Genomic DNA, 24,243 nt, shown 5'->3' on the forward strand with positions numbered 1-24,243 from the left:
GTCACGTTGCACCACAGACTGTCCAGGAGTTGGCAGATGCTTTAGTCCAGGTCTGGGAGGAGATCCCTCAGGAGACCGTCCGCCACCTCATCAGGAGCATGCACAGGCGTTGTAGGGAGGTCATACAGGCACGTGGAGGCCACACACACTACTGAGCCTCATTTTGACTTGTTTTAAGGACATTACATCAAAGTTGGATCAGCCTGTAGTGTGTTTTTCCACTTTAATTTTGAGTGTGACTCCAAATCCAGACCTCCATGGGTTAAAAAATTTGATTTCCATTTTTTTATTTTTGTGTGATTTTGTTGTCAGCACATTCAACTATGTAAAGAACAAAGTATTTCAGAAGAATATTTAATTAATTCAGATCTAGGATGTGTTATTTTTGTGTTCCCTTTATTTTTTTGAGCAGTGTATATTGTATTATATATTGATATTATATATTGATATTATATATAAATATGTAGGAAAAAGGCAGCACTCCAAAAAATAAAATAAAAAAAACACCTTATTCACCTCAGTGGCAATGGCAACGTTTCGGCTCTATATCAGAGCCTTTCTCAAGGCTCTGATATAGAACCGAAACGTCGTCATTGCCACTGAGGTGAATAAAGTGTTTTTTTTATTTTATTTTTTGGAGTGCTGCCTTTTTCCTACTTATTGTTGTGGGATTGACTTTTCCCAGTGGGCCGTGCACCCATTACCGTCTTGAGGCTGTGCTGCCCTGGTTTTCATTTTATATATATATATATATATATATATATATATATATATACAGCTTGTTTAACATGACAGCATGACAGGTTCTCTTTATTGTCACCATGTAGCACTGTGCATCTGCATGGTTCTAAGAGGTGATGTATGACAGTATTCATTTACACATTGCATGAATGCATTCATAGGGGCTCTAAATGACACTACATATTAGCACTGCATATACCGTTGGATCTGGGCATTTTGTGGCAGTCTCTTGGAGATAATGTATGGAACAATTATTCTGGTTTGTGTGGCACTGCCTGTTTGACACCATTTATTTATAATGTGACTTCCATTTCGAGTACAGCCCCATGTTGCATAAATGCTGCAGATTTTCTGAAGTAGAAATGCATGCAAATAATCCCAAGATTTCAGTACAAGCAAAGTGGATGAGATTTCATAAATCACATCCACATATTGTGAGGAAAAAAACTGCAGCATAAACCAAAACCAACTTGCCCTGCAGGATTTCAGTCCACAGAATATAAATTTATACTGTGGATTTTACCTGCATATTTGTAATACAAATGTTTTAAGTAGCGGAAGACCCTCTTTTTCAGCAATGTGGCACAAAACAAGCCTATTTCAGGTGGGTTTTGCTAAAGTGGATTTCAGAGAAACCTATTGCTGAATTTCTATGACAGAAATTGTGCAGTGGACTATTTGTTGAAATATAAGCAGGATGCTGAAGCTTCCTTCTGGATGTGGATTCCTAGGAGACATTGGGCAGAGCTGCGGGAGCTTTTGCAAGACTGTTAATCAAATACAATGTAAATTTAAAGCTTATACCAAGTAATGTAACATATAACTTTTCATTTATAATCTTTTCTATTATTTAAGTATAACGTATGTATGGAGAGGTTAGAGAAAAGCCTTGGCAGATATTTGGCCAACTGTGCTTTAATCTAGTGAAATCAACTAAAATAGTAATTTTAGTTGAAAATAGTCAACACATTTTTCATAACTCAATAGTACAGGAACAAACAAGAAACTTTATAATATATCTTATCAAAGAAAACTCCCAACTCCTCCTAATCTAACATTTTCTGCTAAATCCATCCTGAGAGACAAGGCAGACAGTAAGCTCACTGAAAGTTCAGATGACATTCAGCCCTTAGAGGTCTATGGAGAAGTAAGGGGGAAGGGTAGGGAGGAGCGAGGTGATGCAAAAGGATACACGCATATGCTACCCATAGAAGTCTATGGAGAATAGAGGAGGGATGGAGGAAGTGCAGAGAGAAACAGATATATGATGCCCATTAAAGTTCATTGAGAAGGGATGGAGAAGGTGCAGAAAGAGATGCACACACATGCTGTCAATAGAAGTCTATGAAGAATGGAAGGGGATGAAGGAGGGGGGGTGCAGAAAGAGACACACATAAGCTAGCCATACAAGTCTGTGGAGAAAGGAGGAGGGATAGAGGAAGTGCAGAGAGAAACAGACACATGATCCTCATAAAAGTCTATGAAGAAGGGAAGGTGAAGGTGGAGGGAGGAGGAGCAGAAAGAGACACACACATGTAGTTCATAGAAGTCTATGAAGAAAGGAGGAGGGAAAGAGAAGGGAGGAGATGCAGTAAGATAGCCAGGCACACAAATACTGCCCATAGAAGTCTATGGAGAGAGGAGAACTGAGCTACTAGAGGGAGAAATAGACATTTTCTCTGATAAGATTTATTACAAAGTTTCTTCAATTCACATGTATTATTCATTTATACAAAGTTTGTTGAAAGGTTAGCGACCTTTTAACATTCACACATACGTCTGATGGTAGCAATGAAATTATCTCATTCTGCATATATTCATGGTGGAGTTTGAATAAGAGTTTAATAACAAGCAATGTTCTGCTGCAACATGCATTAAAATTAAATAATACAGTTTATTTATGATCCTCATCAAAATCATTTCATTAACTGGATTTCATTTGACATATCTACAAATAAGATGGATACGATAAAGTGTTTTGTTTTTTTTTTTCATTTGGTTTTGTGTTGTTCCTTAGAAGTATATATGTATAAAACCAATACTATAACATAAACACCTGTCATTATTATTGTTAATAGCAAATTCTAAAGCCTTGGAAGCATTAATAGATCAACATTTCATTTGCTAAGCAGCAGGTGTTTTGAGTTCAGTGAACATTATCTATTCATGTTTTCTAATTAACTTCTTTTTGATGCTGCTTGAAAATCTGCAAACTAATTACAGTAATTAAATAATCAAGATTTTTCGAGGTGAATTCAAGCCAAAACTATCAGCTGCATTAAAGTCATTAGGACATCTGAATTTTTTTTTTTCTATCCCTCTAATAAAGTTTATGTCAGTTTAAAAAGAATGGAGAAAAGTTACAAGGCACCATAATTTTACATCTAAAAAATAAAGTCATAGTGATGCCAATTGTGACAAATACTACAAATCTGGCTTTGTTCCGATAAAAACTTTAAGAGATTATAAAATGAAATATATCATAGATTTAATTCAGCACCCAATGGTCAAGAAATCACGATGATCCAGAAAAGAACAAACAAATCTTGACAGAAAATTACATGTCAGCCATGAGACATCTTATGAGACTTTGTCACCCAGAGGTAGAGTTTACAAGCATATAGAAATCATATGAAATTGATGATCCCAGGCAGGTCCTTTACTTGCCTTTAATTGTAATCAGTAGACCCCAATAAATAGTTAAAACCTAAAACAGCACACCCTCTAGAATTTAATGAGTTGATCCTTGCTGATCTAGGGTTATAAAGTGTTCTAAGGGTCACTATTATTCTGTTTTATTATTAATTCCATAAGATATTTTTAAAGGGGTTCTCTGGGTCTTAAAGACTTCCTCACTATTTTATCTAATAGAGAAGTGTGTAACTAGCAAATTTCGAATTCACCTTATTTAAAAAAAAATGCTGCATCCACCTGAAAAAAACAAAAAACTGTAAAGTCATGGACACCAGAGGTCTCACTTTCACCTAAGTTGAAGTCCACAGTTTTTTGTCAGGCAAGATCCATCCCTAATAGCAGAGACTCAGAAGAAATGGCAGCATGTCAGAGAAAGCTGAGATTGAGAACCGGATAAAAGAATAGCTTTTACACAGCTTTTGAATATTATATGTGCCTCCTGTTTGTCTATAAGTGTGATTTCCCCTTCCTTATTTTTTCTACGTGCTCCAGAGCTCAAAACAAACAAAAAGTAAGGGAAACAGAAGTCATAGCATACAGTGCTAGCAGCATGGAGATGCCCCTTACTTCTGAGAGATATGCATATAGCTGTGCAGCTGAGAAAGGGAATAGTATGGCTAAAAAAAAAAACATTAGTGAAGCCCAAATTTTACTGTTCCTTCACAGTTATGATTGTACAAAGAAGCATAGCGATTATGCTAACTTTTTTTGCATACTCAGGTATACTTTAAGTACTAATATGATAATCTTTTCTTCAGATAGGATTGTCAAAGCTTTGTCGCACACTGTGCAAGTATTGCTGTGCAAAGGGTTCCCACCCCAATTTACAGTTAATTATGAATCACAGCAGGTAATCTTCAATTGGAATGCTTTTATTTGCTGAGTACATTTAGAAGATATGTGGTAGTTCGTGTGTTAACGTTTTCGGCGCGTAGGCCTTCGTCAGACACTGTGCCGCAGTCGGTAACAAGAATAAAGAGGGTGTTGACACCAAGTAGAGTGGTGCATATAGCACCTAAGGAAAAGGGTCTCACCATTGTCAGTGAGTGTCAGAAAACCTGGGAAGCTAGCTGGTCTGAGCCCTATTTCTCCTGTGTGAACTGCACTGTATTGGTGAAACAGAGATGACCTGTTTAGATGGTGCCCAGGTGGGCAGGAGTCTATATTGTTGTTGATATTATGTTGTTGCCGCAGCTTAACCCCACCAAGTGAAGTGATAACTTCCATGCAGTTTTTGTTATGCTGTGTACCAGAAAATAAACTGCTTGGACTTTTTAACCTGCTGAAGTCTTTCATTGCCATCCCCACCCTGAGTACAGAATCCGACACCCTGTTAAGGCATACAGATGTAGTAGAGTTAACACATAACTACTAGATGTGTTAATTAAACTAGTTGTGTTAAGCCAATATCTTCAATTGCTTTTCAATGGCTTTTTTTTCGGGATATCACTATGAGTTAAGAAATTTGAGTTAAGAGTTTGTGTGTTAACTATGTACTTTAGGTTGCCATACGCACAAGATGCAATGTAACAGTACATTGGACCCTATTCACACAGTCAGTGTTTGGTCAGTAAACTCAATCAGTGATTGTGAGCCAAAACCTGGTAAAGGTCAAAAACGCAGCAACCAATGACGCCGTGCGCTCCTGCTGTCAGCAGGAATCCAGGCTGGGATACCACGGATCGCTCACGTCCGTGTTCCACGGCCGTGTGCTTGACTCCATCCTCAACCCGAAAAGGCCCCACAAGCTCATCTTTGATGATACCAGCCCAAACCAGTACTCCACCTCCACCTTGCTGGCGTCTGAGTCGGACTGGAACTCTCTGCCCTTTACCAATCCAGCCACGGGCCCATCCATCTGGCCCATCAAGAATCACTCTCATTTCATCAGTCCATAAAACCTTAGAAAAATCAGTCTTGAGATATTTCTTGGCCCAGTCTTGACGTTTCAGCTTGTGTGTCTTGTTCAGTGGTGGTCGTCTTTCAGCCTTTCTTACCTTGGCCATGTCTGTGAGTATTGCACACCTTGTGCTTTTGGGCACTCCAGTGATGTTGCAGCTCTGAAATATGGCCAAACAGGTGGCAAGTGGCATCTTGGCAGCTGCACGCTTGACTTTTCTCAGTTCATGGGCAGTTATTTTGCGCCTTGGTTTTTCCACACGCTTCTTGCGACCCTGTTGACTATTTTGAATGAAACGCTTGATTGTTCGATGATCACGCTTCAGAAGCTTTGCAATTTTAAGAGTGCTGCATCCCTCTGCAAGATATCTCACTATTTTTGACTTTTCTGAGCCTGTCAAGTCCTTCTTTTGACCCATTTTGCCAAAGGAAAGGAAGTTGCCTAATAATTATGCACACCTAATATAGGGTGTTGATGTCATTAGACCACACCCCTTCTCATTACAGAGATGCACATCACCTAATATGCTTAATTGGTAGTAGGCTTTCGAGCCTATACAGCTTGGAGTAAGACAACATGCATAAAGAGGATGATGGTCAAAATACTCAAATTCTGCACGCAGTGTATGAATAAGGACTCATGCACACAAACGTATTTTCTTTCCGTGTCCGTTCCGTTTTGTTTTTTTTTGCGGACCGTATGCGGAACCATTCATTTCAATGGGTACGCAAAAAAAACGGAAGTTACTCCATGTGCATTCCGTTTCCATATGTCCGTATTTCCGTTCCGCAAAAAAGTAGAACATGTCCTATTATTGTCCGCATTATGGGCCAGGATAGTACGGTTTTCTTAGGGGCCGGCTGTTCCGTTCCGCAAAATACAGAGGCTGTTCCGTTCCGCAAAATACAGAATGCACATGGACGTCATCCGTATTTTTTGTGGATCTGTTTTTTGTGGACCGCAAAATACATACGTCGTGTGCATGAGCCCTAAGGCCTTACAGTTACAAAAAGTAACTAACTAAGAAATGGCAGGAACAACCTCAAAACCAGTTGTAATATATTTTTTTGGAATTGCTAATTGTGATGATGCTTTTGGATCCTGCTTTTTATTAGAGAATGGGATTTAAATTATAAAAACATTTAGTAATTTTATCATATACTCTAAAGTAAATACCCATATTTTTTTTTAAATCCCCAGAAGAGGAAGCAATTGTACTGCCAGCAGCCCTACTTTAAGACTTCTATCACTATATAACACCTATTTTCCACCATGCCCTAAGCAAGCATTGTGCAAACTCTGTAATATATTTGACTTCGCGACACCAATCTCTTCAAAACAGCGAAACAGAGATGTCCAACCGAAGAAAAACCGATTGAGCTTCACAATAATTTTGGGAATAATGTTCTAGCACTCACTTGCCATTTGCAGCTTACGCTTTTGTGACAACACAGCAGAGAGATATGGCGGCTTAATGGGAAGAAAGAAAACATGACAGAATAAAGACTGAATTTCACTGTTCTGAGAAACAAAAAGCCTGAATGTTCAAAACATGAGGAGAACACTGTGGTTAAAAAAAAAAGCATCCAAATTTATCCTATTAACTCAATCCTGACAGTAGAAAAGGAGATGCTGGGAGTCGGCAGGGGACGGAAAGAACTGGCCCAAGCTGGACTTTATTTCTTTCCAGGCATATTATCAACATGATCGAAAATGAAACAATACAATTTTTGTAGACACTACCAAAACTCATGCTTACTCATTATCTCCAAGGAAGAATTAGCCTGCTGTACACTTTCACTTGCAAAACAAAAAACATCTGCTTTGGAAGATCTTATAATTCTTGAAGTCAGGATCTGTGGTTAAAGCTATAATTGAATGTTGTAGACAAACAGATTGATCTGTGTATAGTTTATGCTTCACAAACAAAGACAAATCCTGGCATCCAATTGACCAGATCTGTCTCTACATGACCCATGAACATAACCAAGCCCCTGTAAATCTCTGAGATGTTATTTCACTCCTTACATCCTTGTAATAATACTTAGAATATGGATGCAAATCAGCATTCTTTCCAAAAAAGCAGCACTTGGTAGCTATCCTATAAGTAGGGTTGAGCGAACCCGAACTGTAAAGTTCAGGTTCGTACCGAACTTTAGGATTTGTGGACCTCGGACCTGAACTTTTCAGTAAAAGTTCGGGTTCGGTGTTCGGCGAGTTAATGGCGCTTTTTGAAAGGCTGCAGATGGCATGGCTGTGATTGGCTAGTGCAGCAAGTGACCCAGCCTCTATATAAGCTGGAGTCATGTAGCGCTGCACGTCACTCTGCTCTGATTAGTGTAGGGAGAGGATGCTGCTGCTGTGAGGGAGAGAATAGGAAAGAATCTTTATTCAGAACTGCTATTTAACTCAGCGATCTACATAGATTTAGTTTTGTGGGTCCAGTGCACAATCTTTTTACCCTGCCCTGAGCCAATTGACACAGAAAAAGATCTTTTATCCGTCGGTTAGTTAGGTAGGTGTCGGCGGCCATTTTATGGAAGTTCAGTGCACCAGCACTGCATATGTGCTTTTGTGACAGTCAAATACAAGCTTGAAATACTGCAATAATATTCTGGGTTTAAAAAAACACCAATTTTTTGCAATATCCTAAATCTAGTGCCTTTGCAGCATCTGTCAGTATGAAATACAAGCTTGAAATAATGCAATATTATTCTGGGTTTAAAAAAACACCCATTTTTGGCAATACCATACATCAGGGGCCTATGCTGCATCTCTAAGTGTGAAATACACGCGTTAGATACTGGTGTTATATTCTGTTATTAAAAAAACACCCATTTTGGGCAAAATACTACATTTGAGGAGAATGAGGAGAGCGTCAAATAAGGGATGTGGCCCCGGTCGTGGTGCTGGTGGTGGAGCTCCTGTTGTAGGGAGAGGACATGGTCGATCTGTGCCAGCTACACGCAGAAGTAAGACACCTTCCTCAGGTGCGAGTAGGCGACGGAACTTTCAGCGTTATTTAGTCGGGCCTAATGCGGCTCTATGAATGGTGAGGCCAGAACAAGTACAGGTGATAGTAGATTGGGTTGCTGACAGTGTCTCCAGTTCCTTCACATTGTCTCCCACCCAGTCTCCTGCTAAAAGATCAGAGTTGGCACCTGCAGCCGATGTCCATCAGTCTTTCACCTCACCCCCTTGCAAATCAGCCAAGCAGTCTGAGCCCCAAGTCATGTAGCAGTCTCTTCTGCTTTTTCATGACTCTGCTAGCAGGGTTTCCCAGGGCCATCCACATAGCCCTGCCCCAGAAGTGGAAGAGATTGAGTGCAAAGATGCCCAACCATTTATGTTTCAGGATGAGTACATGGGAGGACCACAGCCACACGTCTCGGATGATGACGAAACACAGTTGCCAACTGCTGTGGCTTTCTGCAGTGTGCAGACCGACAAGGAGGGCAGGGGTGAAGACTGGGTGGAAAATGATGTGGAGGACGATAAGGTCCTCAACCCCACATGGAATCAAGGTCATGCGAGTGACCTGTGTAGTTCGGAGGAAGAGGCGGTGGTCGCACAGAGCCACCAGCACAGCAGAAGAGGGAGCAGGGTGCAAAAGCGGAGCGGCCATCCCCTAGACAGTATGCCTGCTACTGCCCAATGCAGAAAGGGACCTAGCACACCAAAGCCAGCTCCAAGGAGTTCCCTGACGTGGCAGTTCTTCAGACAATGTGCTGACGACAGTGTAACACCTTCACCACCAACTTCAGCACAGCCAGGGGTAAACAACAGTTTGGGGGACAAACCTCACACCGCGCAGGAGCTGTGGATGGGCATGGAACAACAGACCGATGAGTGGTTGGTGCCAGTGAGCCTCAAGCCCGGCCTGGTGGTGTGCGATAATGGGCAAAATCTCGTAGCAGCTCTGGGACTAGCCGATTTGATGCACATCCCTTGCCTGGCGCATTTGCTGAATTTGGTGGTGCAGAGGTTCCTTAAAAATAACCCCGATATGTCAGAGCTGCTGCATAAAGTGCGGGCCGTCTGTGCGCGCTTTCGGCGTTCCAACCCTGCTGCTTGCCTGTCAGCGCTGCAGCGTAACTTCGGCCGCTCAACGCCTCATATGCGATGTGCCCACAAGGTGGAACTCCACCTTGCACATGCTGGCCAGATTGTGTGAGCAGCAGCAGGCGATAGTGGAGTTTCAGCTGCAGCACGCACGGGTAAGTCGCTCTGCTGAACAGCACTACTTCATCACCAATGACTGGGTCTCCATGAGAGACCTGTGTGCCTTGTTGCGCTGTTTCGAGTACTCCACCAACATGGCCAGTGCCGATAACGCCGTTCTCAGCGTTAATATCCCACTTCTATGCCTCCTTGAAAAAACGGTTCTGGCGATGATGGAAGAGGATGTGGCACAGGAGGAGGAGGAGGAGGAAGAGAGATCATTTCAGAGGGTTTCCGGCATGTCATTCACAAGTGGCTCCGAGGGTGGGTTCCTGCACCCACAATCGCCAGGTACACAATTGTCCAGCCAGGGCACAGTTCTGGAGGATGACGAGGTGGAGGATGAGGAGGAAGAGATGGAGGAACTGCGTTCACAGCAGGGTGGCACCTAAACCAGCTCATGGCCATTTTTAGTGCGTGGCTGGGGGGATACAGAGGACACAGACGATACACCTCCCACAGAGGACAGCTTGTTGTTTTCTCTGGGCAGCCTGGCACACATGAGCGATTACATGCTGCAGTGTCTCCACAACGACCGCCGAATTGGTATCATTCTAACTTGTGCTGATTACTGGGTGGCCACGCTGCTGGATCCCCGTTACAAGGACAACGTACCGTCCTTAATTCCATCACTGGAGCGTGATCGTAAGATGCGTGAGTACAAGTGCACGCTGGTAGAAGCACTGCTGGTGGCATTCCCACCTGACAGCGGGGGCACAGTGGAAGCAAAAGGCGAAGGCAAAGGAGGAGGAAGAGGTTGCCAATGCAGCTGGGGCACCACCAGTACCTCAGAAGGCAGGGTTAGCATGGCCGAAATGTGGAAAAGCTTTGTCAGCACGCCACAACAACCAGCACCACCAGCTGATATTGGAACATCTTAGCAGGAGGCAGCATTTCAGCAACATGGTGGAGCAGTATGTGTGCATCCGACTGAGCTTACTCTTTATGCCTTGGAGGTGCTGGCCTGACCTGCAGCCAGTGTATTGTCTGAACATTTGTTTAGCAAGACTGGAGGGGGTTATCACAGGTGATATTTTATAATGTTTTGGGGGTGTACCCTAATTTAACCCTTTAGGGACCCATGATGTACCGGTATGGCATGGTTCCCGAGTCCTTAAGGACCGATGATGTACCGGTACGTCATGTATAGTTCCGATCACTGCCGCCCAGCGGGCGGTGATCGGAACCCAGTGCCTGCTCAAATCATAGAGCAGGCACCTTGGCTAAATGCACTGGGGGGTCCTGTGACCCGCCCATGTTGGCGATCGCCGCAAACCGCAGGTCAATTCAGTTTGAGGCTGTTTCCTGGTGCGGCGGCGGTGGTGCCATCAGGTCCCCGTGGAGCCGTGGGGGGTACCCGATGGCATGGAAGGCAGCGCGATGCCTTCCTGAAGCATTGCGATGCCTTCCGGTGAAGAGCCTGTGAGATCCAGCCCCCTGGATCTCACAGGCCTGAAGCTGTATGAGTACGGTAATACACACAGTATTACTCATACAGCCAAAGCATTCCAATACAGAAGTATTGGAATACATTGTAAAGGATTAGACCCCCAAAAGTTCAAGTCCCAAAGTGGGACAAAAAATAAAGTGAAAAGAAGTTGAAAAAATAAAATTTCCTTCCCCAAAAAATTTTAAGTTTCAAATAAAAATAAACAAAAACGTAATTTTCCCCAAATAAAGTAAAAAAATGGGTAAAAAATAGGAAAAAAAAAGTATACATATTAGGTATCGCCGTATTGACCGGCTCTATAAACATATCACATGACCTAACCCCTCAGATGAACACCGTAAAAAAATAAAAAATAAAAACTGTGCTAAATAAACCATTTTTTTGTCACCTTACATCACAAAAAGTACAACAGCAAGCGATCAAAAAGGCGTTTGCCCACCAAAATAGTACCAATAAAACTGTCATCTCATCCTGCAAAAATCATACCCTACCCAAGGTAATCGCCCAAAAACTTAAAAAATTATGGCTCTCAGACTACGGAAACACTAAAACATGATTTTTTTGGTTTCAAAAATGAAATCATTGTGTAAAACTTACATAAATGAAAAAAATATATACATATTAGGTATCACCGCATTCGTGACAACCTGGTCTATAAAAATATCACATGATCTAACCTGTCAGATGAATGTTGTAAATAGCAAAAAATAAAAACGGTGCCAAAACAGCTATTTCTTGTTATCTTGCCTGTAAGTGTAATATAGAGCAACCAAAAATCATATGTACCCTAAACTAGTACCAACAATACTGTCACCCTATCCCGTAGTTTATAAAATGGGGCCACTTTTTTGGAGTTTCTACTCTAGGGATCTGCATAAGGGGGGCTTCAAATGGGACATGGTGTAAAAAAAAAAACAGTCCAGCAAAATCTGCCTTCCAAAAACCGTAATGCATTCCTTTCCTTCTGCGACCTGCCGTGTTCCTGTACAGCTGTTTACGACCACATATGGGGTGTTTCTGTAAACTACAGAATCAGGGCCATAAATATCGAGTTTTGTTTGGCTGTTAACCCTTGCCTTTACTGGGAAAAATGGATTAAAATGGAAAATTTGCTCAAAAATTGAAATTTCATCTCCATTTGCCAATAACTCTTGTGGAACACCTAAAGAGTTAACGACGTTTGTAAAATCTGTTTTGAATACCTTGAGGGGTGTAGTTTCTTAGATGGGGTCACTTTTATGGAGTTTCTACTCTAGGGTTGCATCAGGGGGGTTTCAAATGGGACATGGTGTAAAAAAAAACAGTCCAGCAAAATCTGTCTTCCAAAAACCGTATGGCATTCCTTTCCTTCTGCGCCCTGCCGTGTGCCCGTACAGTAGTTTACGACCACATATGGGGTGTTTCTGTAAACTACAGAATCAGGGCCATAAATATTGAGTTTGGTTTGTCTGTTAACCCTTGCTTTGTAACTGGCAAAAAATTATTAAAATGGAAAATCTGCCAAAAAAGTGAAATTTTTAAATTGTATTTCTATTTTCCATTAATTCTTGTGGAACACCTAAAGGGTTAACGACGTTTGTAAAATCAGTTTTGAATACCTTAAGGGGGGTAGTTTATAGAATGGGGTCATTTTTGGGTGGTTTCTATTATGTAAGCTTCTAAACTTTTAAGCCTTGTAACATCCCCAAAAAATAAATATAATTCCCAAAATGATCCAAACATGAAGTAGACATATGGGGAATGTAATAACAATTTTTTGGAGGTATTACTATGTATTATAGAAGTAGAGAAATTGAAACTTGGAAATTTGCAAATTTATTTTCAAATTTTTGGAAAATTTGGTATTTTTTTATAAATAAAAATTAATTTTTTTTACTTCATTTTACCAGTGTCATGAAGTACAATATGTGACGAAAAATGGCCAAGTCCTTAAGGTGAAATAGGGCCGAGTCCTTAAGGGGTTAAACAAAAAAAAGCAAACATTTAAATTAAAACCAAAAAACAGTGTAGGCTACCCCCTCCACCGCTGCTTCCACCTACACCACCACATCCACTGCCTCCTCAACCTCCTACTCCATATGGATCTCGTCCTCCTAAATCAAGATTTTTTTTTTTTTTACGTATTTTATGATATTTTAAGTCATTTCCCTATCCATCACTTGTCATGCTCTCAACCACATTTTGCTGTTATTTGCAGTCCTCTAGCCCTTCCCATGACTTTTTTAGGGCCATTTTAGTACTCCAAAGTTTGGGTCCCCATTGACTTGGGGCTCGGGGTCAAGTTCGGGTCCCGAACTCAATTTTTTTTGTGAAGTTTGGCCTAACCCGTCAAACACGAACATCCAGGTGTCCGCTCAACTCTACCTATAAGTCAAAGTTGATCCATTTTGCAGACCTTGAGACATGACCCCTATATGGTAGGTAAGATTCTACTTGGTGGCACCAGAGGCAAACCATTCTTTTCTTTTTTGGAAAGGAAGGTAATTTGCATACCTTCTTCCCTGTGGTACATTGTATGACCTATAAGACTCCTTAAGACTTCTAGGCACTCTCCACAAGGAAAAATATCATCTCCTCCCCCAATTAAATGGGTTCTCCAGGAATTTAAAAAAAATGTAAATACTTAAATATTATTTGATAATAAATATATTCACAAATACCTTTCATTAGTTATAATGGCTTGTTTTTAGAGATGAGCGAATCGAAGCTGACGAAGTCAAATTCGTTCCGAATTTCAGGAAAAACTTGATTCTGAACAAATGCGAATTTCCTGGCACTTGGTGGTAACGATTCGCAATTTTTCGAAACATGGTGGCTAGCCAGTTACAATGGCGGCTAAAATGGCAGCTACAAATGTGAGGACATGGGGTAAGAAACTCTGGGAAGGCGGGATGACCCATAATGCCATGCATGCAGCCAATCAGCAGCCAGCCCGGTGATGTCACAGCTCTATAAATACCGCGGCCACCTTAGAGTCTTCCATTCACTATCATACTTTGTTCATGGAAAGAAGCCAGTACTCGCTGCTCTGCACTGATGAGGGGCAATCACCCCGAAACAGCTGTCTGCAGATGAGGTGCTGGCTTATTTAATATCCAAGTCATGTCTCAAAACTTATTTTAAGAGCTGAACATTGACTTATAGGATAGCTGCCTTACATCAGGTGGCATTAGAGGCAGAGCTTGTTAAGAGCTCATTTGCATTCCTTCCCTCTCAGAATTCCAGAGGAGCATGTATGGCCTATAAGTCTCCTCACACTGATTAAGGTGCTCTCTCCCTAAGGAGAGTTATTTTCCCCCTTACTTGTTCAGGGACAGACATGTATGCAGGCGCTAGGGAGAGTGAAAGAAAAACTAATTGTTTAAAAAAAAAAAGGAAAAAGGAGATTTACAATTGCAGGGAAAGGATAGTGAGAGGAATCATTTCACAGGCAGGGAGAGACATGTCTAGATGCTAGGGAGAGTAATAGGAAAATCCTCATTGTGGAAAAAAAGCAATTTACATGTGCAGGGAAATATTATTTGGGGATCCAAATAGTCTCATAATTCAGCTCTGTCATTCCAGCAATTAGTTATTGGGGTGCAAGTTCTATGTTGAAAAGCCTTTAGTGGCTTTTATCTGTGGAAAAGGATAAATATATACGCAGGTCACTTTTGCTGTTAACTGCGCTGATATCATTTAGTGGCCTATTTCAATACAATACGAGAAATATTTATGCAGGTCATTTTTTTGTTGTTGTTATTTGCGCTAAAAGAGTTTCTTGTCATATTTCACTACAAAATGAGAAAAATAGACGCAGTTCACATTTGGTGTTATTTGTGGTAGAAGCATTTATTGTCATATTTCTAGAAAAAAAGAGAAAAATAGACGAAGTTCATATTTGCTGTTATTTGCCCTAAAAGCATTTCTTGTCATATTTCACTACAATACGAGAAAAATAGACACAGTTCAAGTTGGTGTTATTTGCGCTAAAAGCGTTTATTGTCATATTTTACTACAATACGAGAAAAATAGACGCAGTTCACATTTGGTGTTATTTGTGGTAAAAGCGTTTATTGTCATATTTCTGGAGAAAAAGAGAAAAATACACGCAGTTCACTTTTTCTGTTATTTACTTAGAAATCGTTTAGTGGCCTATTTTAGTCCAATACAAGAAATACTGTATATACGCAGTTCACTTTTGCGGTTATTTACGCTGAAATTGTTTTGTCGCCAATTTCAAATCCTTTAGTTGCCTATCTCAGTAAAAAAAGAAAAATATATTTGGTGCTTTTAGGGGTGTTTTAATTTGCTTTTAATTAATTTAGTTCAGCTAAAAGTATGTCAGAGAGAGAGGTGCCAGGTCCTGCACAGGGAAGTGTCAGAGGCGTAAATGATTCTGGAGCAGGTATAGGTCGCAGCAGAGTAAGGGGGCATGGCAGCAGGGGTTTCTTCCCGAGGCCTCAGGTCCACACGTCAGCTAGCGGTCGTGTCTTAACCAGCAATCCAGCGGTTCTTGATTGGTTGACTGGATCTTCTACTTCGTCGCAAGTGACAGCAGCACCAATAGCCTAAGTCTAGAGTCGCTGATGAGCAGCTTTCTTCACCTGCATAATGAAGAAACTACTTACCAGCAGCAGCAGGTAGACCTGGAGCAGGACCCGAACCAGCAAGCAGTGGCATACTTTGACAGCACTCTGCCAGCCGTCATAGAAGATCCGCTGGACTACTGGGCAGCCAAACTGGATTTGTGGCCACAACTGGCCGAGTTTGCCCTGGAAAAGCTGTCCTGCCCGTCCAGTATTGTGGCATCATAGCGGGTGTTTAGTGTGGCGGAGGCCATAGTTACCCCAAGAAGAACTTGCCTGTCCACCTAAAATGTGTAGAGACTTACTTTTGTCAAGATGAATCAGGCATGGATCAGCCAGGATTTCCACCCACCAATGCCTGATGCATCAGATTAGATCATCCATCTCCACACTATGTCACCATGCCATTCTGTGGTATCATGCTGCTGTTGCTGCTGTTGCTGCCATCTCCGCACTATGTCACCTTGCCACTTTTTGGCCTCCTGATGCTGCCATTTCCACACTATGTCACCATGCCACTTTTTGGCCTCCTGATGCTGCCATTTCCACACTATGTCACCATGCCACTCTGTAGCCTCCTGATGCTGCCATCTCCACACCATGTCACCTTGCCACTTTGTGGCCTCCTGATGCTGCCATGTTCACACTTTGTCACCTTGCCACTCTGTGGTATCATGCTGCTGCTGCTGCTGTTGCTGCCATCTCCACACTATGTCACCTTGCCACTTTTTGGCCTCCTGATGCTGTCATGTCCACACTATGTCACCTTGCCACTCTGTGGTATCATACTGCTGCTGTTGTTGCCATCTCCACACTATGTCACTGTACCACTTTGTGGCCCCTGATGCGGCCATGTCCACACTATGTCACCTTGCCACTCTGTGGTATCATGCTGCTGTTGCTGCCATCTCCACACTATGTCATTGTGCCACTTTGTGGCCTCTAGATGCTGCCATGTCCACAATATGTCACCTTGCCACTCTGTGGTATCATACTGCTGCTGTTGTTGCCATCTCCACACTATGTCACTGTACCACTTTGTGGCCCCTGATGCGGCCATGTCCACACTATGTCACCTTGCCACTCTGTGGTAACATGCTGCTGTTGCTACCATCTCCACACTATGTCACCTTGCCACTCTGTGGCCTCCTGATGCAGCCATGTCCACACTATATCACCATGTCACTCTGTGGTATCATGCTGCTGCTGTTGCTGCCATCTCCACACTATGTCACCTTGCCACTCTGTGGCCTCCTGACGCTGCAATCTCCACACTATGTCACCGTGCCACTCTATGGTCTAATCATACTGCTGCTGTCACCTCCACACTTTGTTATTGGGCCACTCTGTGGTCTCCTGATGCTGCTTCCACCTCACCACTATGTCATAGGGCCATTCTTTGGAGTTCTCATGCTGTTACCACCTTCCCCACTCTATGACAGGTTCACTATTGTCCTTGTTTGGTCTTCTTGAAATCATCATTCATTTGCCCTTTCTTCTGATCGGTCAGAAAGAAGGAAAAATGAGATGCACAATGGATCCTGTCTATGTAGCAGCTGTAAGGCCTGGTCGTTCAGAACTGGCTTATGATTTGGTAGCCAAAAGCAGGAGTGGGTACAAAACACAGAATACATGCAAATATTCCGTTCACGTGTCATCTCTGTTTTTCTCCTGTCATCTCCTGTTTTTTTGGCATTACCAATACTCATGGATTACTGATCAAATGCTGACCGAGTGAAGGCGTATGCTTCCAAGACAGGATCTGTTTTTTGTGGGTTATTGTTCTGACGGATCAGAAGAAGGGCAAAATAATCAGTGACTTCAACACAAACTTACTGCTGACACCCTCTCTACTCTGTTGGGGGGGCTCTACTTGTATAAGCGTTTAATAGGACAGGTTCTGTAGACATTTATGTGGAATCAGCTAACGAGGGTGTGCGCTTCTTCTTGACGCTAACATGGACCTGTAACCTGTGAGTTAATACTTGAGTTATTTGGTCGGTTTTGGCCCCATGACGCCCAAATAAATGAAGTGTGCAGTGATTCTAATAGCAACGCCTGTCATCTGCATGTCATACTGACTGACAGTATTATTTTACTACCCCAGCACACACCCTATGCGTGTTACTGCAAGGCACAGTGTTCTACACCCATATAAAAGCTCTATGCAGCCTGGAAATAGCCATTTTGTTTCGCGACTCGTCGCAAATATATTCAGATCGAAGCAAATTGTTTCAGAAAATTCGGCGAACCGGCCAAATCGAATTTTTGAGAAATTTGCTCATCTCTACTTATTTTGTATAGGGAGCAATTATTAGGAGAAATAAAATGGCCGCCGCCCTATCAGTTCACACAAAACCTGCCCTAATCACACAGGAGGACAAGTTACTTCACCACAGTGAGCTATAGTGCTGTTTCATCCTCCTCTCTACTCCTGCTCTACTTGTCAGGAATCATGATCCTGAATACGGATGAATCTCTGTGGGAATGGAGATGATGAGGGGACATGAGAGGAGGGTGAGGTGTGGCTAATGAGCAGCAGCACTTGTATGCAGTCTGCATTACCACAGCCCCACATTACCACAGCCTGTCCTGTCTGTCCTCTCTGTACTTTGTGTCTCCTCATGAACTAAATTCCCCAGAGATTCAGTTAAAGTTGTTATCATCTGTATTCAGAATCATAATCCCTGACAAGTAGAGAGGAGGATGATACAGCTCTTTACCTCAGTGTTGTAAAGTAACTCGTCCTTATGTGTGATCAGGACAAGTTTTGTGTGAACTAATGAAACAGCGGCTTTTTTGTTTTCCCTGATAATTGCTCTCCAGATAAAACAAGCCATTATTTGAGAATATATTTATAATAAAGTATTTAAGTATTTTCATTTTCTTAATTCCCAGAGAACCCCTTTAATCCAAAATTATGTCTTGAGTAGTGTTCGTGTGCTCGAGTAGAACACTTCCCGATGCTCGGGAGCTCTACAGAGCACCTGAGCACAATGGAAGTCAAAGGGAGAACCCGAGCATTAAACCAGGCACCCCCTGCTCTGAAGAGGGGAGGGTGTCAGGACTCTAGTTCGGCTTAGGTGTCCCTGCTCTGACTCCATATATAGCTATGTCCATATATGGAGTCAGTGCTTGGGGAAACCCAGTGTATTTAAATCTAATTTAACCTCTATTTCTGAAAAGTTTCTGGCGGGATTCCAACTCACAACCTTCTACATTACAGCCTAGAATCTTAACCACTACACTATAGAGCCGCATGGCCAGTTACTTAAAAAAATATATATATATATATGAGACTTCTGCTGTATAGGAATACTTACTAATAGTAAGTAGTCCTATACAGCAGAAGTCAAATATTTTTTCGTTATTTTTTTGTAATTGTCCATGTAGCTCTATAGTATAGTGGTTAACATTCTTGATTGTAATGTAGAAGGTTGTGAGTTTGAATCCCGCCAGAAACTTTTCAGAAATAGAGGCTAAATTAGATTTAAATACACTTACTCGAGTATCGCGATTCTCGAGCCGAACTGGCGTTCGGCCAATCATGATCGCCCAACACTAGTATTGAGGCATTTTTAAAAGGTCAAATATTGACTTACAGTATAGGACAGGATATTTTAATTGGTAGCAAAAGATGCTAAGCTTTTTTTTTTATTTAAAGAATGCATTGCATGGCCTATACAACCCCCATGCCTACTATGCACTCTCCATTAGGAGAAATAGGTAATAGTACCCATGAGATTTAGATTTTAGGTACATAAAGAAAGTTTAGCCCAAATAAATCTATATGTATGTTGAAATATATGCTTGGTATACAAAAGTATGCTTCTCATGTAGATCCATAGAGATCTATTGATTAGACTGATTTTGCAATTTTTTTTATACTAACACTAAAAGTAATACCTTATGTTGATTGGATAACAACAGAAATTACATAACTTCCTTAAAGGCGTTTTGATTGAAACTTCCAATATGCCGTTTATCGGCATACAATGGAGCATACTAACATATAATGGCATATGAAATGTTAAAACGGCCCACTGTTTACCTCAGCATGGACCAAAAACCTACCTGCCTCCCATGGGTACCATTGGTGAAAATAATGTGGTATCCACGGCGTTCAATATTGTGGCATGATATACCCACATTTTCACCTCCCTGGCTCTGACATTTAATGTGCAAATGCTCAGAGCACTCATTCTGCTGCCTGTTAAGGACACTAATAAGGGTGAAGGCAGGGGTGGGGGAAAGAATCATATGAACAGGACCATCTTGAAAGCTATGGATGCAGCTGTCTGTTTACACATGGTACCCATGGGCAGCAAGGTTAATCAATGAGACATTTCAATGGTTTATAACACATTAAACATCAGCGTATGGCCTTTCAGATATTTCAGAAGAAAACAGACAACCCACAACCCTATTTATGTATGAAAATATACAAATTTAGTAAAGCAGATTGTTTGGCTATTATCAATTCTCATTTGGTTTGCCAATTGTCCCAGCAACATCAAGACTGTTGGAAAACTATGCCTTCTGTAGGAAGTATACATACATGGGCTATGCATACTTCTACTGGTTGAGCTAGCCTACTGGAGGTAGTGTATTGGCATTGACTACATTCTGGTATTAACATTTTTCTTCTGTCTGACTAAGAGACAATGAGTGACCACTCTTGGAGCTGTAGACACGTTCTCAATCCAATTTGCAGCCATACTACATATATAAAGAAGTGGACTCTTCCACTGTGGGTTCATAGATTGTTGCTCCTGCTTTTATATTGTTTTATGGGCCACCTTCATGTGACAGTAGACCTTTGCTCTATTCTTTCTTGTTATAAAATAATTTAATTCTGGTTATATAGAAACCTGACATTAAAATGCTGGAATGTGCTATACTGTGCTCTGCATCGTAAGGTGTATGAAGAAATAGTCAATTACCTGTGTATTCCAGATGGAACCCAGCTGCAGAAACACTGATGTCTGATTGAAAATTTAAGTAAAGATTGTTTGATGTGCTGTTTAGAAGATGAGGTATGGTGGTTCCTGGGAAGAAAAAAAAAAAGCAGGAGCATATTAGCATATTGTGTGCAACTATGTTTTTACAATATTAATGGGTTCTCTTTCAATTTATGTAAAATATATGTCCATTTCCTAGTTGTTATGAATAAAACCAGCTGTAGTCAGTCCCATCCTCTTTGCTATTAGATGTAAGACCCTATGCTTATCTCCTTAGGGAGGAAGAGCTGGGAATTGAACCAAATGTAACTTGGCACAAGCACTTTAATATTGCATACAATTAAATGGGAAGCTGGAAAAATGTGTAAATGGGGTGTAATAAAAAAACAAAACAAAAACAATTCCACCATTATTTTAGGGGTCTTGTTTTTATAGCTTGCACTAAATAAGGCATTTCTTTGTTCTGAGCATCTGTATAATTACAGTAATACCAAATTTTGTATAGTTTTTTCTTTATAGCACTTTAAAAAAAAAGGCTCAATATTTGCAGGGAGATCTGGAGTTATTACACATGCCATTTTGCAGGATTTTTTCTTCAGTTCTTTTGGGGAAATTAATCAATCACAAAAAACTGCCATTTGGCGATTTTGATATTTTTTTTTGTGTTACAATGTTTACCGTATGGGTTGCATTCTTTTGTGTTTCAATAATTTGGACATTTTTGGATGTGGTAATGCCAATTATGTTTATTTTTTATTGTCTATTTAATATATCAATTGGGAAATAGGGCGATTTGAATTTGTAATTTATTTTAATGGTTTCTATTTTATTTTTTAGCCCTTATAGGGGACTTGAACATACAATCATTAGACTTTACACTATAAACAATAGAAAATTGCTGTGTTTATATTAAGCCCTGCTATAGGCAGGGCTTAATAGAAACTTAGCTAGAGTAGGCTTGGGAGCCTTTAGAAGACCCAAGGGCTGTAGTAGCAACCAAATAGTTCTTGTGACCTTATTGCAGGAGGGCCAATCTGTTCTCAGCATCTCAGTGGCTTATCCTGCATTTACACAGGCCAATGTTCAGGCAGATTATCTGGAACGAGCATTCCTATGAACGGTCATTCACAATAATCGTCCCATGTAGAGGTGCCGCATATCACCTGATGAATGAGCATCCACACTCATTCATCTGGTGAAATCATCTGAGGTGCGGACACATCAATCATCGTTCCCAGGCAGCAGATTGTGCTGTCTAAACATCACTCTGCTGCCCAGAAACAATGATTTTGATATGAAGATGGGTGATAACCATTTGTCCTCATACTGTGAAGGTGATTGCTATATGTAAATGCAGAACTTCACCTCAATATAATGAGCAGCTGATTGTCGGGAAGGAACACTTCCTTCCCATCAATCAGCTGCTCTTCTCAGCATCTAAATGCACCTTACTTTTGTGATCAGATTTGTTGTCAATTATGGACTCTGTTGCTGGGAGTCTCCTAAGTAAAACGGCAGTAACCCTTTGACTATGGTGCCCACTCAGCTCCTGGATTGACTTCATCTTTAAAGACCAGGATTCTGCCATAAATGTATGGCGCATTTCAGGAAGGGGTTAAAATCAAATACTAAAGTCCATTTTTATATGCATCCTCCAATTATCAATGCTATAATTACTGTATATTAAGTTCATCCTTTTTTTTTTGTTTCATCTGCGTTATTAAAATAGGTCAACAAAGAAAAATAGAAGCCTGGAGTGCGTGCTTACCTGAATAACTGCCAAGTCTAGGAGCATTGTTGTCACCTCCATCATAAAAATCCAACGAGTCCCAGTTATGTTCTGTAGCAAAACTGACAACCTGCACCTGGGGAATACACAGAGAGACAGAATATTCCTGAGCTTTAAAACACTTGAAGATAAAAAAAAAGACCAGTATGTAAATATAACACCATGTATTACAAAAAACATAGCTATTCATAGACTTGTTATAATCATGAAACCATACCAGTATAAACCTATGTACTATAAGATAGTTGGGGGAAGGAAGGATATGCATAAAACAGTGTAATATTAATCCAGATTATTTGATCTAATACAATTTTTTACAGTATGAACTAAGAAAAGAAAATATGATACTATAGTATAATAGTATCATATGTTATAAAATTCTAGATGCATGACTAATCGTATTCCAGTACAAGCGCTCAATAAAGAGGTCACATACATAGTCAGATCACTCTTCACATAAATGAATGACAGTGACAGACAGAGTTCTGCCGTAAGAGGGCCCATGTGGCATATCGATGAACCCAAGCTGAAATTGATAGTGTAGAAGATAAATGTCAAACTCAACTACAGTAACTACTAAGCAGAGAGTTGTATTGACACCAGGGAGATATAATCAGTAGAATGGTGCTTGTGATGTATCTGTTTCTGTTGTGTACTATGATTGCTCAGATACGTCCTATGGTATACATAATAATAAAAGTGAGATTGGAATAGAGTCAACTAACGTAATGGTTACCTTGGGAACTGCAGGAATACAGGCAGCTGGAGGACAGCAGACAAACCAAAAAATGCTTAGGCAACCTGAAGGTGCTAAAATACATGCAAACATGCAATATATGTATTATTTCATTCTGCATTACTGCAATTTTCACTATATTTATAAATGTGAGGTTCTTAGTAGTGTTGATCAAGCATGCTCGGCTGAACACCTGTTCGGCTCGAGAATCTCGATGCTTGACACATGGCCGTACTCGGCGGAGTACTGCATGTGCTCGAGTGCCATGCTCGAGTCTCCTCCCTCCACGTTTCTTGGCTGCTACGCAGCCAAAAAACTTGCAGGTAAGTGCTGCCCTCACTGTAATGCCAGTAGCCATGTTGGCTACTGGCATTACAGTGAATGGCTGTCCGGAACGGGTCATCGGGTGCTATATAGCACCCGATGACGCATGTTCGGCTCATTCGTAGTTAGGGAGAGCTGAGCATAGGAAGGGACAGACAGTGTAGGGAGTGTAATTGAATATTTTTTTGTACAAAAACATTTCAGAGACCCAAAAGTCCTTGTAAAGACTATTGTGTGTGACAGCAGCAATATATATTTTTAGTGCATCCTGCTGTGGACAGTTAAATTATTTGCCCCACATCTCCTGTGTAAAGTGTGCACATCCCTAAAATATCAGTGACATCCAGTGAACTTTTTCCGTAGACGGTGTCCGCTGCGGACAGTTAAATAATTTGCGCCACATCTCCTGTGTAAAGTGTGTGCATCCCTAAAATATAAGTGACATCCAGTGTACTTTTTCCGTAGACTGTGTCCGCTGAGGACAGTGAAATTATCCGTGCCACATCTCCTGTTTAAAGTGTGTGCATCCCTAAAATGCACACACTGTGACATCCAGTGTACTTTTTCTGTAGACACTGTGAACAGTAACATTACCTGTGGTACCTATCCTGTATAACGTTTCCTCATCACAAATTCCTTTGCAAAAAATTTTGCGCATACGCTTCCAAATCCTACGCTACTGTACGTGTGACATACTTTCAAGCATATATCACATTTAAAATGAAGAAGGCGAGCAGTAAGGAACAGGGAAGTAGCCATGATGCTGATGGTGCACGCAGTGGCCGTGGCGCTGTGCGCGGAGAAACTGTGCCTGCTGCCAGAGCACAAGAAAAAAAAACATCCACAATACCTAGTTTCA

At 41.2% G+C, this 24,243-nt stretch overlaps 1 protein-coding gene across 1 annotated transcript in view; it reads right to left on the reverse strand.

Annotated features, from left to right (window-relative positions):
• Positions 1–24,243, reverse strand: part of CSMD3 (CUB and Sushi multiple domains 3) — a 1,177,406-nt gene that overhangs the window by 336,176 nt on the left and 816,987 nt on the right. The window contains exons 34-35 of the mRNA XM_040431881.1: positions 22,304–22,400; positions 20,518–20,622 (exon numbers count right to left, since the gene is read on the reverse strand). Coding sequence (XP_040287815.1) covers positions 20,518–20,622; positions 22,304–22,400 — 202 coding nt within the window. The remainder of the gene's footprint in view (positions 1–20,517; positions 20,623–22,303; positions 22,401–24,243) is intronic.

Source organism: Bufo bufo, chromosome 5 (genome assembly GCF_905171765.1).
Source record: "Bufo bufo chromosome 5, aBufBuf1.1, whole genome shotgun sequence".
Taxonomy (NCBI): domain Eukaryota; kingdom Metazoa; phylum Chordata; class Amphibia; order Anura; family Bufonidae; genus Bufo; species Bufo bufo.